The sequence below is a fragment of the Python bivittatus genome, unplaced genomic scaffold (assembly GCF_059951505.1).
Source record: "Python bivittatus isolate LINGU-HERP-01145 unplaced genomic scaffold, Pbiv_v1 ctg000120_np1212, whole genome shotgun sequence".
NCBI lineage: Eukaryota > Metazoa > Chordata > Lepidosauria > Squamata > Pythonidae > Python > Python bivittatus.
Window position 1 is genome coordinate 3274780 of NW_028277037.1, and position 14295 is coordinate 3289074.

General features: G+C 40.7%; 1 protein-coding gene across 3 annotated transcripts in view; it reads left to right on the forward strand.

Annotated features, from left to right (window-relative positions):
* The window catches only part of BEND7 (BEN domain containing 7), a 59725-nt gene that overhangs the window by 18945 nt on the left and 26485 nt on the right, over window positions 1-14295 (forward strand). For all 3 annotated transcript variants that reach the window (XM_088134843.1, XM_088134841.1, XM_088134840.1), the window contains 3 exons: window positions 3705-4007; window positions 9500-9622; window positions 10186-10451. In XM_088134843.1, the coding sequence (XP_087990969.1) occupies window positions 3705-4007; window positions 9500-9622; window positions 10186-10451 (692 nt within the window). The remainder of the gene's footprint in view (window positions 1-3704; window positions 4008-9499; window positions 9623-10185; window positions 10452-14295) is intronic.

Genomic DNA, 14295 nt, shown 5'->3' on the forward strand with positions numbered 1-14295 from the left:
CACAGAGGGTTGATCACCGGCACGCAGGTGTGATGATTATATCTGGGATCTGAATGAGCTCTAGGACTGCCGCTGTTCATTGATGGAATAATTTGGTCTAGTAATGTGTTTCAAACTTTCTGCATTTGGTTGTACAAAAATTCCCATTGTGAGGATAATGGTGATTTTTGTAGTCAATTTTAGGATTTAATCCCTGTAATAACTGAACTAAGAGCATTCCGTGTTGCCTGCAACTCTACAATTTGTAAAACAATCCCCCTTCATTTTTGGAGAGATCTTTTCCAACCCTGTGCTAGTATAGTAGAGTGGCTAAGAATAAGCCTGTTGAATTTCACCCTTAACCATATATTCTGTAGGCAGCTTTAGGCAAGCTTTAGCACTGTTTCTCATCCTTGAGCCCACCAACTACAGTGGTGATAGTAATAATACTAGCATAATTTATTGATTTCCTGCAAGTATAAAAACATTTGGAAGAGTTGTATGAGGAGCTAAATATAAGAAACCCCCATAGAAGCCATGTTATCATGAAAAATAAGAGTAAACAGAGTTTATGAAGATTCTCAGTCATCCAGGTGGAATTGTCTGGAGGGTGAGTCATGGCAACTGGACTTCTTTTCTTTTTTGGTAGAGACATTTAGCTGCTTGTCCAAGTAGCTTCTTCAGTCAGTCAGCTGCCTGGACAAGTAGCAAAACATCTCTACCAAAAAAGAAAAGAAGTCCAGTTGCCATGACTCAACCTCCAGACAGTAAACAGGGTTCTACAACTCCATTTTCATGGGCAGTTAAGTCGCAAGATTTGGTAGCAAATTGGTCATTTTGGAAGGGTGGTGTCCTTGCCATTTTAATTCTTTCCAACCCATTGGAATTTAGAAAAGGAATCGTGTAAAGGGGGTCCAGATTCTTTCTGTACACCTGCCTGTCTGTCAGCAGGATAACTCTCCAAAACAGGACTGAACTGGACTGAATTTTGTATGGAGAGAGAAGCCAGTAGAAGAAAGACCAAGTTTGGAAATGAGTATATGGAGGAAAATGTTCTCGGTTCACAGAATACATAATCACATGCCCTTTGATCCACATACACATGTGTGTTCACGCATAGGCAACATATATGCACAGGCTAGTCTCTGGGGACCAGATACACTCAGACACAACACGTTACTTCATTATACAAAAGAAAACGCAGATCCCTGGTGTGGCTACTGCTGAGAAAGACTGGAAGAATGCTACAAGCATTCTCTGGAGCAGTGTTTCTCAACCTTGGCAACTTTAAGACAGGTAACTTCAATTCCCAGAATTCTCTAGTCAGCATGGGTGGCTAGGGAATTCTGAGAGTTGAAGTCCACCCATCTTAAAGTTGCCAAGGTTGAGAAACACTGCTCTGGAGACTTTCCTTAACTTGCTGTTATTCCACCGGATCCAGCAGAATGTTGGAAAGACATGATGTCAAGAGGTCTAGGACTCTCTTCATCTTTCTGTCCAACAGCAGTTAATTCTCCAAAAACAGAGCAGAAGGCGACCAGTTTTGGTGTGTGGAAAGGAAAGATCAAGTTTGAAGATGGGCTGGACTCAGCTGGAAGCTATGGGAGAAAAACTCCAGATTCCCCCAGTGCATCCCTCTAGGAGACGCAGTGGGGTAGGGGATCAGAATGTTGCTGACTCCCTCATTCTAAGCCCCTTCCTTCTCCCTTCCGGGCACGTGAGTCAGAGCAGAACTACCTTAAGGGCTCAACAGGCACCCCTACCCAAAACAAGTGCATTGTAAGCTTTGTGCACCTGTTTTGAATACTTCCTACCAAAGATGGGTGAACATTGTGGCTTTCCCTCACTGTGTCACTTGCAAATTCCATGCCCCTCTCGCTCAAGAAAACTTGCTAAATTAATTTAAAAACTCCAGCCCTGGTTAACACTGTCTGCAATAAGATTAGGGTCACGGGAAAAAATATATAATGGAGGCAGAATAATCAGGTCAGGACAAAAGATTTTGCTCCTGTGCTGGTGAAGGAAAAGGATTTGTCTAGATAACAATAGCCCTTCAGTTTTGTTCTCGCTGGATCTTTCCCAAAACATTGATTTGAGTCCACGGGATGGCCACTGTCCTAAAGAGGTACTAAAATGGTAAATCAGATTGATGAGGTTTCATTTTATGAAGGAGGGATTTCAGTGCAGGAAATTCATCTTGTATGAATGCTGTTGGTTTTCAATATCCATTTTCACTCATGCTTAAAATGCTTGATAGTTTTGCTAGTGACTCTTCCTCCTGCTAATGAAATGTATTTCCATGCCCCAGCAAGCAGAATGGCAACATTCTGCTCCAAACATGCACGTACGCAGAGTGCAATAAGTATGATCATAAATAAAATTAATACTTAAATGATGCCGAGGATATAATTGTTTTTAAATGTGCCAAGTTCTTATTAGAAATACTTGCATTTTGCACTTTTTTTTCTTTTTACTTTCTGAACTGCTATATATCAGAGTCCTTGGCTGTATGTTGTGTTCTGGACATTAAATAAAATGTGATTTTTCTCCTATTAAATTTGCTCTACCTTCTCATTTGATATAACATTCTTGCTACCTAAAGTTACTGCTGAACCTTCCACAAAATACGACCCATATTTTCTTATTAAATGAGTATGTTTTACACTCCCTGAACTCTTGACAGCTGGGAATACTAAGGGAGTATGATCATTTGTCATAAATTGCATGTGTGTGTTTTGAAATTTGCATACATTCTTATTGGTGTGTATGGTCACATATTAAGACTGAATCAGTGTGGGGTAAAGCAGCCAAAAATCTCACGTGTTTGTTTTAGGGATGTGCAGCTCTTTGGATCTGAAGGAGAAAAGGTGCTTTGGAGCCAATGTGGGCACAGATGCTGTGTCTATCAGAGGCTCCTTAGAAAAGTCATGCCCTTTCTTGGGCACACAGAGTAGCCACATGGATCCAGGAAGATACTGTACATGTTTGAATTAAGGAGACATTAAAGAGGTGGTGCATATTTGTGGTCCAGGATGTGGTGCTTTGGATCCCACTGATGCACAACCCCACTGTACTCTCCATGCAATTCCTGGGGAGACCCAGCTAGGTATACTGTCATTTTACTCCAGAGAAGACTCTCTGGGCCACTGATTTACCCTTTCGGTTCCTTGAGTAGCCTGCCTTGGTGAGAAGATGCATGCTAGACCTATATCCCTCAGTGGAGTCCTTGGGGTTCTCTGAGCTTGGTGGTTTTCTTGCAAACATTTCGTTACCTGGCTAGGTAACATCTTCAGTGCCTTTCTAATGAGCATCACTGCTTCATGAAAAATTCAAATCCTTTATTATACAGTACATAACAAGATCATAAGGCCTAGAAGAAACACAGATGAGGTTGATCTCAGTCAGTCCCTCCCTTGGCCCAGGATCTTGTGCAAACATAGTCAGCCACACCAGAACAAATGCATACAGCTCAGATCTTGGTCCATAAAATTATCTAAGGAGCCGCTAACAGGAACAGGGACTATACGCATGCTGGCTCCAAAGCGTCTTTCTCTTTGAATCCGGATAGCTGCCCATCCCTAATTTATTTCTACATGTGTATAAACCCTTTGAGTACAGGGTAAAGTAAAAAATGTCATTTGAAATGTACTAGTAGTTATGATATTCCCTAATTTACAAGTATAATTTATAAGTATAATTTACAAGTATGTTTTTGTTTGCTCTAGGAGATGAAAGTCGGGAGATTAAAAAACAAATTACAGGGATGAGAAGGTTGCTGAATGACAGTACAGGACGAATATACCAGCGAGTTGGCAAAGAAGGAGAAAAATTGAAGGAAGAACCCCAAGATTTAGACCTGGCCTGGACTCAGCGTCTGAATCCTCCTGCAGAAACCCAGGGACCTATCCACCAAGTATCGCAGGGCGGCACTTGGAATGAATTGTCTCCCCAAACTGGCCACTATTCAGGGCAGTATGGCACGCGTTCGAAAACCTTCCAAAACCAAGCCAGAACCGTGGGTACAAACGGTATGATCTAAATTAGATCTGTAGACCATTGTTTATTTGATTTTCATTATGCTACGTTCATGGGACAAAAACTAAGACAAAATCATTTGTCCAAAGTTGGCAATATGAAAAGTCACAAGCTTTTCTCTTTGGATGTAACGTTGACCTGTTATGTCATTATGTTTTAAAAATGGCTTGAATATATTTCTTGATTCTAACAATTGTACAGCAGCATCTGTGTGGGAAGTGTTGAAAAAATTATTCCTATATATTTATTATTGATTTATTCAATTTATATCCTGCCTTTTGGCCCAGAGGGTACTCAAGATATCCTAACCTGCAGAATGGAAAAAAAACTATTCCTTTTCAGTTTTGACTGTTTTCACCTTTTGACAGTGCGTTCATTTTGATTAGACCAAGGCAGTGCACGATACAAATCCTTTTGTAGCTGTAATATGATTGTTTGGAACATGCCTTCATTTCCAAGGTAAGTCTTGGAAGTGAATTGCTACTTCTAATGCAATGAGAAAGATATCGGAATAAAAAGGAAGAGCTGGAGAAATTAAAATCAATGTGGTGCAAGGATTACATTGTACAAACATCAGTGTAACATAATGATAAGAGGATGAGAAGTATTTATTAATAAAAATAGTTCAAAGTATTGGAAGCATTGTACAGACATTGTTGTTGTTGTTCAGTCGTTAAGTCATGTCCGACTCTTCGTGACCCCATGAACCATATTGCACCAGGCCTTCCTGTCCTTCACTGCCTCCCTGAGTTTGCTCAGCTTCATGCTCATTGCTTCAGTGATGCTATCTAACCATCTCATCCTCTGCTGTCTTCTTCTCCTTTTGCCTTCAATCTTTCCCAGCATCGGGGTCTTTTCCAAAGAGTCCTCTCTTCGCATTAGGTGACCAATTCTTAGAACAACCCTAGAAGGTGATGTAGGTGATGTCTGATCCAACCAGGGTGCCTTAGCTTCTGTCTCTGTTTCTGCTCTAGAATAGAATCAAGTGATGAATTAGTCATTAAGCTATGAGTTCTTAAATTGTGGGTTTGGTCTCCCCAGGGAGACATGAGCAACCGGGACGGGGGTCACAGGCAACGTGGGAACACTGTCCAAATTTGCAGTGGGCTTTGTTCCTTCTTTGGTGTGGGCAAGCCTGCAGTGGGGCAGCTCCTCTACCACAGTGTTGAGTGCCCCTGTGACATATAGATTAAATGGTAAATGAGTAAAAGTGGTATAATTATTTCTTGCCTAGCCCTAACACCAATGAAATGGTTTGCTTTATTTATGGAAGGGGACGTATACATTCATCTCTCTTGTTAGGAGGCTGCCATATCGCATAGTTTGAGAATCACTGTCTTAAGACTGAGATGTCTTCAAAGATGCCTAAAAGTACTTATTTATAGCCCCAGACCAATAAAAGTTGGAATAAATTATTGTGAAATTTGACAGCACACTAATGTACACTGTAGAGCCATAGATTGTATTTTAAGTGTGCTATGAAATAATTAATCTTGAACAGGAGGAAAATGCTTCATGGAGATGGAATCCCATTAAAATAAATGACATCTTAGGGCGGAACCTTCCGACTTCATTTTTTGTGATTGTTGGAATGCTCGTCCGACATAGAGTTACACTACAGTTATAACTGTGGTTGGATGCCATAATATGTTTTATTTGGTTTTGGCTTAGCCTATTGTGTGAACCTAGCCGTTGTGCTTTCTAACCCATGATTCATGGCAGAGTGCTAATGTGGCTTATTCAACAAACCACAAATGGTTGTTTTGTGCAATGTGTAAAGGCTACATAAAAGCTTTGTCCCTCTCACTGTTGGTTATGAAAATCATAGAATTGCACATGTAAGCCATTCTGTGTGGGGCTGTATGGTATTGACAATACAGTATAGTGTTTATTAAGTAGGGGGTGGATTGTGAAACATCTGTTTCCCATTAGTCAGCTGGACATCAAGAAAGGGGTTTAGGCTTACAACCTTACGGAGAACCACCTAAGGTGTCACACAATGTATTCATTGCCCATCTGTGTTCTAGACCAGTGGTTCTCAACCCCAGGAACTTTAAGATGTGTGGACCTCAACTCCCAGAATTCCTGGCTGGGGAATTCTGGGAGTTGAAGTCCATGCATCTTAAAGTTCCTGAAGCTGAGAAACACTGGTCTAGACCATGGCTAATCTGTCTCACAGGAAAAGAGCTACAGTAGCTATTTCACTGTTTGTTTGTTTAATAGACAAGATGCAAGCTGTGTCAGGTTACTTCATGTTTAATGATGGTACTATTCTTGGATGATTTTCCTTATTAATATTAGAAATAAAGTTATGATGCCCACATAGTTGACTTGTTGTCTGAAACAACCTATGAGGATCAACAATAGATGGAATATTACAGAATACTCAGGGGGGTTGTACGAACCTCGCCATGGTACATCCACAGCGGGGTTGAAAAGCTCAAGATGACAACTCTGACAACACAATTGGTGCCTCCCTGCACATTAAAAATGGGAGGGACTTTGCACAGTTCCAGCTGCCACTTTGAATCTGACAACCCCCATCCTGGCAGGCCCCACTGGCAATGCTTCCAGTGTGTGGCTGGGACGGAGTCCAGTTCATACTGGTTTCCCTTTACAATGAGGGGGAGACCTTACTATCATTGCTTCTTAATATTTAATTACATGTATTGGTGCCTTAAAAAAAAATTCAATTTATGACTTTCACTGTCATAAATGGTGAACTTGATATTACAGTAACTTGAAGTTGAGGTAATGTGGTCTGCTCCAATCTTCTTGTTCCGAACAAAGATTTTTTAAAAAAAAAATGTTCATAAATATGTATTATGTTAACAGAGCCCTGCTTTTGATTTAAAATATTAGTGGCTTGTTTTTTCCATTTATTGTACATAAGGTAGATTTACATGAGTAATTTCTATCAATGCTAATGGGAATTATAATGTAATTTTCCCGTGCCCCACTGAGAGAACAAGCCCTTTGGTTTTTCTTTGAGGGCTTCAGTATCTCACACCCTCATTAGGAATGCATTGTATTTGTAGCAGAAAAAATGAACAAAATTTTATTTCAGGGTTTGCTTTGTCCAAATGTTGCCATGATACTCATTAGAATATTAAGAATCCGGAGGGGAAGAGGATAAATACAGTTGTCCTTGGGTTAGAACCCTAATTGGGACCGGAATTTCTGTTGCTAAGCGAAGTGGTCACTAAACAGTCCCGGTTAGGGTTGTGAGGCAAGGACTGTGTGGTCATTAGGCGAGGACCTCACGCTTCTGCCCTGTGCGAACTGCCTCTGCTTCAGTTCCCCTCCCGCCTATCTCCCCCCCATCTCTGCCCTTTTGGCCGCCATGCACTCTGCCGCCACCTCTAGCTGACCTTCACCTTTTTCCTCCCCCTGTTAGCCCAGAATCCAGGCGCTGGGTGAGGGTGGCAGGGCAGGGTCCAGGCGGTAGAGCCCATCTCCATTGCTGGCCCGAGGAGCGATAGCCCACAGACTGGACAGCGCAGCAGGATGGCAAGGTGGCAGTGGCAGTTCCCCGGGCAAAAGTGGTGGCTGTGTGGCTCAGGGCGGTGGCAGAACTGGAGGAAGTGGAGGGACGAGGGCTCTTGGAGACACAGTGCCTACTCTGCAGCTGGCATTGGAAGCTGCTGGCCCTTCGCAAGGCCTTCAGGAGGAAGGCTGGGCCAAGTGAGTAGAGGGCCTGCGGGTAGCTGTGTTGGCACTGGGCTTACCTCCACCTCTCGCTGAAGCCCGCAGGCCGGTTCTCTGGGAGCGTTTTATCAAAGTAGCAGTGGCTGCAGCTAAAGATTTTTACCAGTTTCCCCTAGAGCTTAGTGGTGAAATATGGTCCCATCTCAGAATTACCCTCCAGGAAATCTTGATGAGGCCCAGGACTTTAGAAACGTTAATGGGGGAACCAGCTGGTCTCATACAAGAAGGGAAAAAAATAATGGGAAGCATACATTATTCCTTGTTAGGGTTCTAATTCAATAAAACAAATGACCTTAAAGTGCAAGAGTGATCTTTGCAAAATAGGATGAATAGGTTAATCTGGCTTTTTAATTGCAGCCACCGTTTAATTAAAAATAAATGTTTGAGAAGGGTATTTTATTAGAGACATTTGTGATTCTTTAATGCTGTGTTATCAGTACCTTTGATATGGCATCAGTTTGTACCTGCAGGCATTGTAAATGCCCCTAGACAAGAAGTGGGGCTTTGGACACACCATTACAATTGCCATCTTGATTTCTTTGACACCCCTGCGCCAATCTTGGCCATTCTTTGCAGAGGATGAATTTCATTCTTTCTCTTTAAAACTAATGCTAGATACCCACTTCAGTGCAAAAGAGAAAAAATGGTAACTTTGACCAGAATCACCCTCCCTCTTTTTCTTTTTCTTTTTCTTTTTCTTTTTCTTTTTCTTTTGTTTATAAAGTGCAGAATAGCTTGACTTTGTGACAGGGAAACTAAAAGTCAGGTGTTGTCCTTTAAGACCTACACACTACATGGTATAGGAGGGTAGAGATAAAAAAAATGTTTCTTAAGGCACCATCCAGAAGGTGTTGGGATACATATTTAAGCTGCAGTTCAGCACTCCAGTTTGCAATAAGCATGCTGGTCGTCTTTCTCGGTGAACAAAATGGTCTAATTTGAATAGTAAAGTTATTGTGAGACCATGGAAGCACTTATTTGGAGCAATAACCCTAATAGCAATTACATATTTATTGGGATGAAACATTTGAATGGCCGAAAATGATATTTGAGCCAAGAATATGTAAGATTGTATTTAAGCTCCCAATAGCCACCTAAAATCAAGTGCAGGAAAATTAAAGTCAATTAATAAACAGGGTGTAAATCTACAGTAACTACAATCAACGTTCCCTGATCATTTGTCAGTTATAATGCAATGGTATAGAAATAGTTAAAATCCATTTTCCTCTGCCACAGCACTTCAGCATAAACCACTAGAAAGTGAAGTTCCTATAATGGTGCAAAAGGGGCGTTATGAATATGTTCACCATCATAGAACGTCTCTGTTTACAGATTGCAAAGAGCACGATGTGTGCATTTTAACATTTCATAGGAAGAAATGGCATTTGATCCATTTTAGTCCTGTAAAGTCTTTACAAAATAGCTTTTATTATATAGGCCTTTCGTTCTTCAAAAGTCAGACAAGTAAGGGGTACTCATGTAAAGGAGGTGTGACTGCAGTGAGGTTTGGTATTATTGTCCTCCACCATGAATTCATTTAACGAAAAGGTTGCATGCTGTGCCATTTTGTAGTCTTCTCTGTGCCATACAGTCTTACATTATTCTTTGTGAAGAGGAAGACAATAAACACATGCTTGTCACAAACTCATGGTGGAAGTTTTAATTTTAGGTTTCAGCTTCCTGGCTGCAAGTAACAACAGCTATAGAATCCTGTTGAGAGATTCTGTTGGGAAGAGCTTGGCCTGGCTAATTGTTTTGATTTCCTTCTTTCCCTCAGGAGAAATTCCAGCAGCCAACTCCTCCTCTGGATCAAACTGTTGTACTTGTAATTGCCAGCCGGCTTTGCAGGCCATTCTTCAGGAGCTCAAGACTATGAGGAAGATCATGCAGATTCAAGCCGGTAGGACAATCGGTCTTTCAAACAAACACGCAACCCTTGGAATTGTCATATAATATCTCTCAATCTATGCATTTTTTAAAAAGCTTACAGTGATTGCCCTAAAGAAAACACCTACTAAAGAATAGTAGGGTTCTTGGTTGGTTTTTTTTTTTTATTGTACAAGTGTTTTTATTGTATGGACCAGTTCATCCAACAGCTTTTTCTTAAAGAGTGGTGTGCAAGTGGACAGCTTTTCAGTAAATGTTCCTTTCAGCTTTTTCGCTTGCCTTTGGTTCCACAAAATGGATTCTAGAATTTGCTTCCTGTTTGTTGATTTCTTTAGATGTTCTTTAGACATCTTTGCTTGCAGTGATTATTCCATGTATCACCTTCACTTCCTCATTCTGTGAATATGTAGGACTTGTTGGGTGGATTATGAGCTTTGAGGGTCAGATGAGGAGGAGGTAGACCGTTTGCAGACCATCCAGCATCGTTAGCCAACATGGAGATGGGAAGCACATTTGGCATTTCATAATCTAATTTCATAAGCTCATAAACTCACTCCCAGATATTTCTTTCTTCAGTTGCTGCTCAGAACAGACAACAGCCTCCGGTTCCTCTGGTTTGTTCACAGAAATCAACAGTGTCAAGAAAGAGAAATAAAAAGAAAAAAGTGCTCCCAAAGACTGTTGAACCTCCTACTGTGAATAAGAAGCTCAGCGCTGTAGAGAATGAAAAAAGGGTACCAGCGAATTCTGACAGATCGAGCGTGCAAGTCGCCGAATCCTCCTTGAAACTGGAGCCACAGGTTTCAGGATTTGGCATTGTCCTTGAATCTTCATCTTCGGATGTAAGTTGATGAGATGTAATCAATTATTGAAAACATTCCATTGCTGACAAAAGAAATCTTCATGACAATTCCAGCCCAACGTCATACATTTTAATAGCAATTCTTAGAATGAATGTTACTTTCCTGTGGGTTATTTCCTTAATCTGTCAACCAGAACATCAAAACTGATCATATTGTATATTGTACATATCCTGCATGTATCTTTTTTTTTCCCCAGAAGAGACTGGTGTGCAGAAATGGAATATCCTGCCAAATCCATATGGATGCTCAGTTCCTGTTTAAATCTTTCTGAGAGAGTATCACTCCAAATGGAAATCAGCATTAAAATAGGTCACGATTATTTTGTGCAGCTTGCACCACTTTGTGGCTTAGTGGTTGCCTTATAAGTGAACCTTTGGGAATCTTTTGGTGCTAAATCTCAATACCAAAGTTATTGAGATGCTAAGTTGGTGATGCCACTCTCTAAAGAAAGCGGAGCTATTAAGAATAGAGCTACAGGTCTTTCTCTTCAAAAGACTATCAGTTGGCCAAATACAGTGGTACCTCGGGTCACGAACTTAATTCGTTCTGCAACTCTGGTCGCTACCCGAATTGGTCGCGACCCGAATCAAATTTTCCCATAAGGTTCAATGTAAATACGGTTAATCCGTTCTGACCCCTCCAAATTTGGTCGCCAACCGATTTTGGTCACGTCCCGAATCAAATTTTCCCATAAAGTTCAATGTAATTATGGTTAATCCGTTCTGAACCATATGTATTTTTTTTTAAAAACCACAAAAATATGAAACAAAATACAGTACAGTCCAGTACGAAGAGAGAGAACGCTAACCTTGCTCGAGGCGACTTCTGGCGTGGAGGACAGGAAAGCGGGTGGGGAGGCGGTTATTGCTTGGAGGGAGAGTCCCACTCCCTACAGGAAGCCACGACCACATGTCACGGCAGGGAAAATGGCCACGGATCCTGTTCATCACCCGATGCGGAGTTTGCGGACGGAAGCAAAATTTTGCGAACGGTGCTGTTCGTGACCTGAATTGGTCGTGAACAGAAGCGTTCGTGACCCAAGGTACCACTGTATATTTAAAAAGTGGTCGCTAGGAGTTAAAAATGACTTGATGCCAGCACATAATCAGTCAAACGGAATGAAACCTGGCTGTTTTGTTCTGCGTATGGTAGGGTGTCAAATTATTTTGGAGTGGGGTTACAAGAGTAGGAAAAGGCATATCAGCCTTGCCACACTCACCCTGTATACAGGTGGTCCCTAGTTTAAGAACAGATTTCGTCCCCAAGGTCTGCCCTTAAATTGAATTTGTATGTAAGCCGGAACAGTACTATTGTATAAGCCAGTGTTTCTCAACCTTGGCCATTTTAAGATGTGTGGATTTCAACTCCCAGGATTCCCCAGCCAGCCATGAGAAACATTAGTATAAGTAGTATTAGGTAATGAACCCGAACCCTTGTGTATTTAATTTAAATCATTATGTATTTAACTCAAATTTTGTTACAATAGACTCTGTCCTTAACTATAAGAATTGTTAACATCTCTAATATCTGTAACCTGGATGTTCTTAACCCGGGAACTACCTGTAATCACTCCTGAACATTCTTTTTCTGTTGAACTGTGACCCATCCAGAATAGGGTCTGTAAATGCCTTTTTGACAGGTTTAAAGCTCCCTGAATGCATTCTGACAGGTTTGAAACAAACATGTTTTCTGTTTCGTGCACCCCCATGAGAAGAATATTTTCTGCAGGGGTATGAAGCAGACCTCTTTCTGGAAAAGGATGTTTTATGCACTGGATGTTGTCTCTGCCACCTCTGCTTTAATTCGTTTTTGTAAAAGACATTCCATTTCCTTCTGCTAGAACTAGAATAATTTGTTCTATCTTACCCTAGACAACAGTGGGATGAATGACTGTTCCAAAGTCTAATGGATGTAATGTTCTCCCATGCAAGTCAGTAATTATCCCTGATTAATAAACGTGGGGCCACAGAAGGACCATCACAACATTATGCAGAACTCCTTGAATAGCGAAGAGAGGAGAAAGGGGTTTTTCTGAGCAGGTGGATCAGCTCAGTTGGTCTGTTGTGCAGAAGAACAATGACTCATGAGTTGAATTAGTGCAAATCACAGCTTGTGGCTGGGTGGCTTACACTTAACCGTTTGATCAAGGACCCCATCTTTGTACTCTCATAGTAACACAAGAAAACATAGGAACAGCGCATCCCAACAGCCTGTGAGTGGAATGTGTAAATGTAGAACTGGGAATCTAGAAAGGTGGCATTTGATATTTTTCCCTTTCGAATCGGATGTTTGTCAAATGATTGTTTGGGGAGCCAGAGGGCAGCTTCTGAGCTTTGTTAGAGCTTCAGCTGGATGAGGTCTGCAAAGTTCACTGTTGAGTAAGCTGGTCATTAATTTCTTCAATGTACCTTTTTAATTTTGAGAAGACAGTTTCCAATTTCCTAAGTACAGCAAGATCACAGAACATAATTAAATTCTGTATCAGTGATCATAAAAGAAAGGAATTCTATAGATAATACTGTATCTTTCTAGAAATGTAAACTAATAATAACAAAAAAAAGAGCAGCTTGATAATTCACTTACACAGAGGCGAGCTATGCTGGTAATTAGATTAGTATCTCATACCCCAAGCTCTATATCATGATCCATAGTAACGGGGCTGCCTGATGCTTTTTTGTAGGACTGATACTGTAATTAAAATTATGGCTAGAAATGTCTGGTAGGAGAGGACTGGGAACTTCTCTTTCAGTTTTATGTCTTACTCTGAATTTTATTTTAATTGCCCTTGAGTTTTCCAGAATTTTGAAAAAGCAGGCTCCGGTTTTGAAGCCCACCTATACTTCTTTAGTTCCCCATAGGTGCAATAAAAATTGAAGTCTGATTGAAAGTCTTAAGTTTGGGATTACAGCGATCACTAGGTAGCACCTCATGGTTCTGTGCCAACAAGTGAACTCTTAGCTTTACTAAGCAGAGCTGGTGTTGCACTCGATTGGTCTTTTCGCTCTAAGAGAGTTCTATATTTTAACCCATTGTGTCTTGGGCCAATTTAAAATATTCTAGGTTGTATGTGTACAACCAATGTTCATTTTCTGAGAAATCCAACCTGAGTTTTTATAAAATGTATCCCAAATCTTTTTTTTTTTATATTCTTGGAATTTACATTATTGTGAATTAAAGAAATTTTATCTTTCAAACTAGATGGAAGCATCATGAAGTGGGCTAAATTGGTAAGCCTGGGTTTAAATTTCAACATGAAGTTCTGTAGATGGTCTCAGGCTACCCCTTATTTATATCAAAAGAATAACTTTTTTCTTCCCCTTCTTTATAGAAACTAAAAGGAAAAATCCCTTGTTCTCCCATTAGCAAGTATCGTCATGTTCATTAAAGGCCTGGATTGCAGATACCGGACACTGTTGTGAAGAATGTTACTGCATTGTGGCATGACAGATACTGGTGGCTGAAGGCCAGACTGATTTTTAGAAGTCAAGTGAAAAAGTTCCTTACTTGCAAAGATTTGCCAATGTTGCCATAAACATGCTCTTAGTAATCCCTGAAATAGAACTTGATTGTAACTATTTTTATTAATTAGTTTATATTAGGGTTAGGAATACTTTGAGAACAGCAGAAATGCTTTGGAAACTTCAGGGGCGTAAATGCCACACACCTCTTTAAAGCAACTGCATTATTTTCTGGCTTCCACATAGCCTTAAAAAAGACATGGCTGCTTTAAAGAGATGCTGTGCTTGCACCCTCATGCATTTCCAAAGACCTCTCAGAGTCATTTTCAAAACATGAACAACTTTGAACATCGTGTACTATTCAC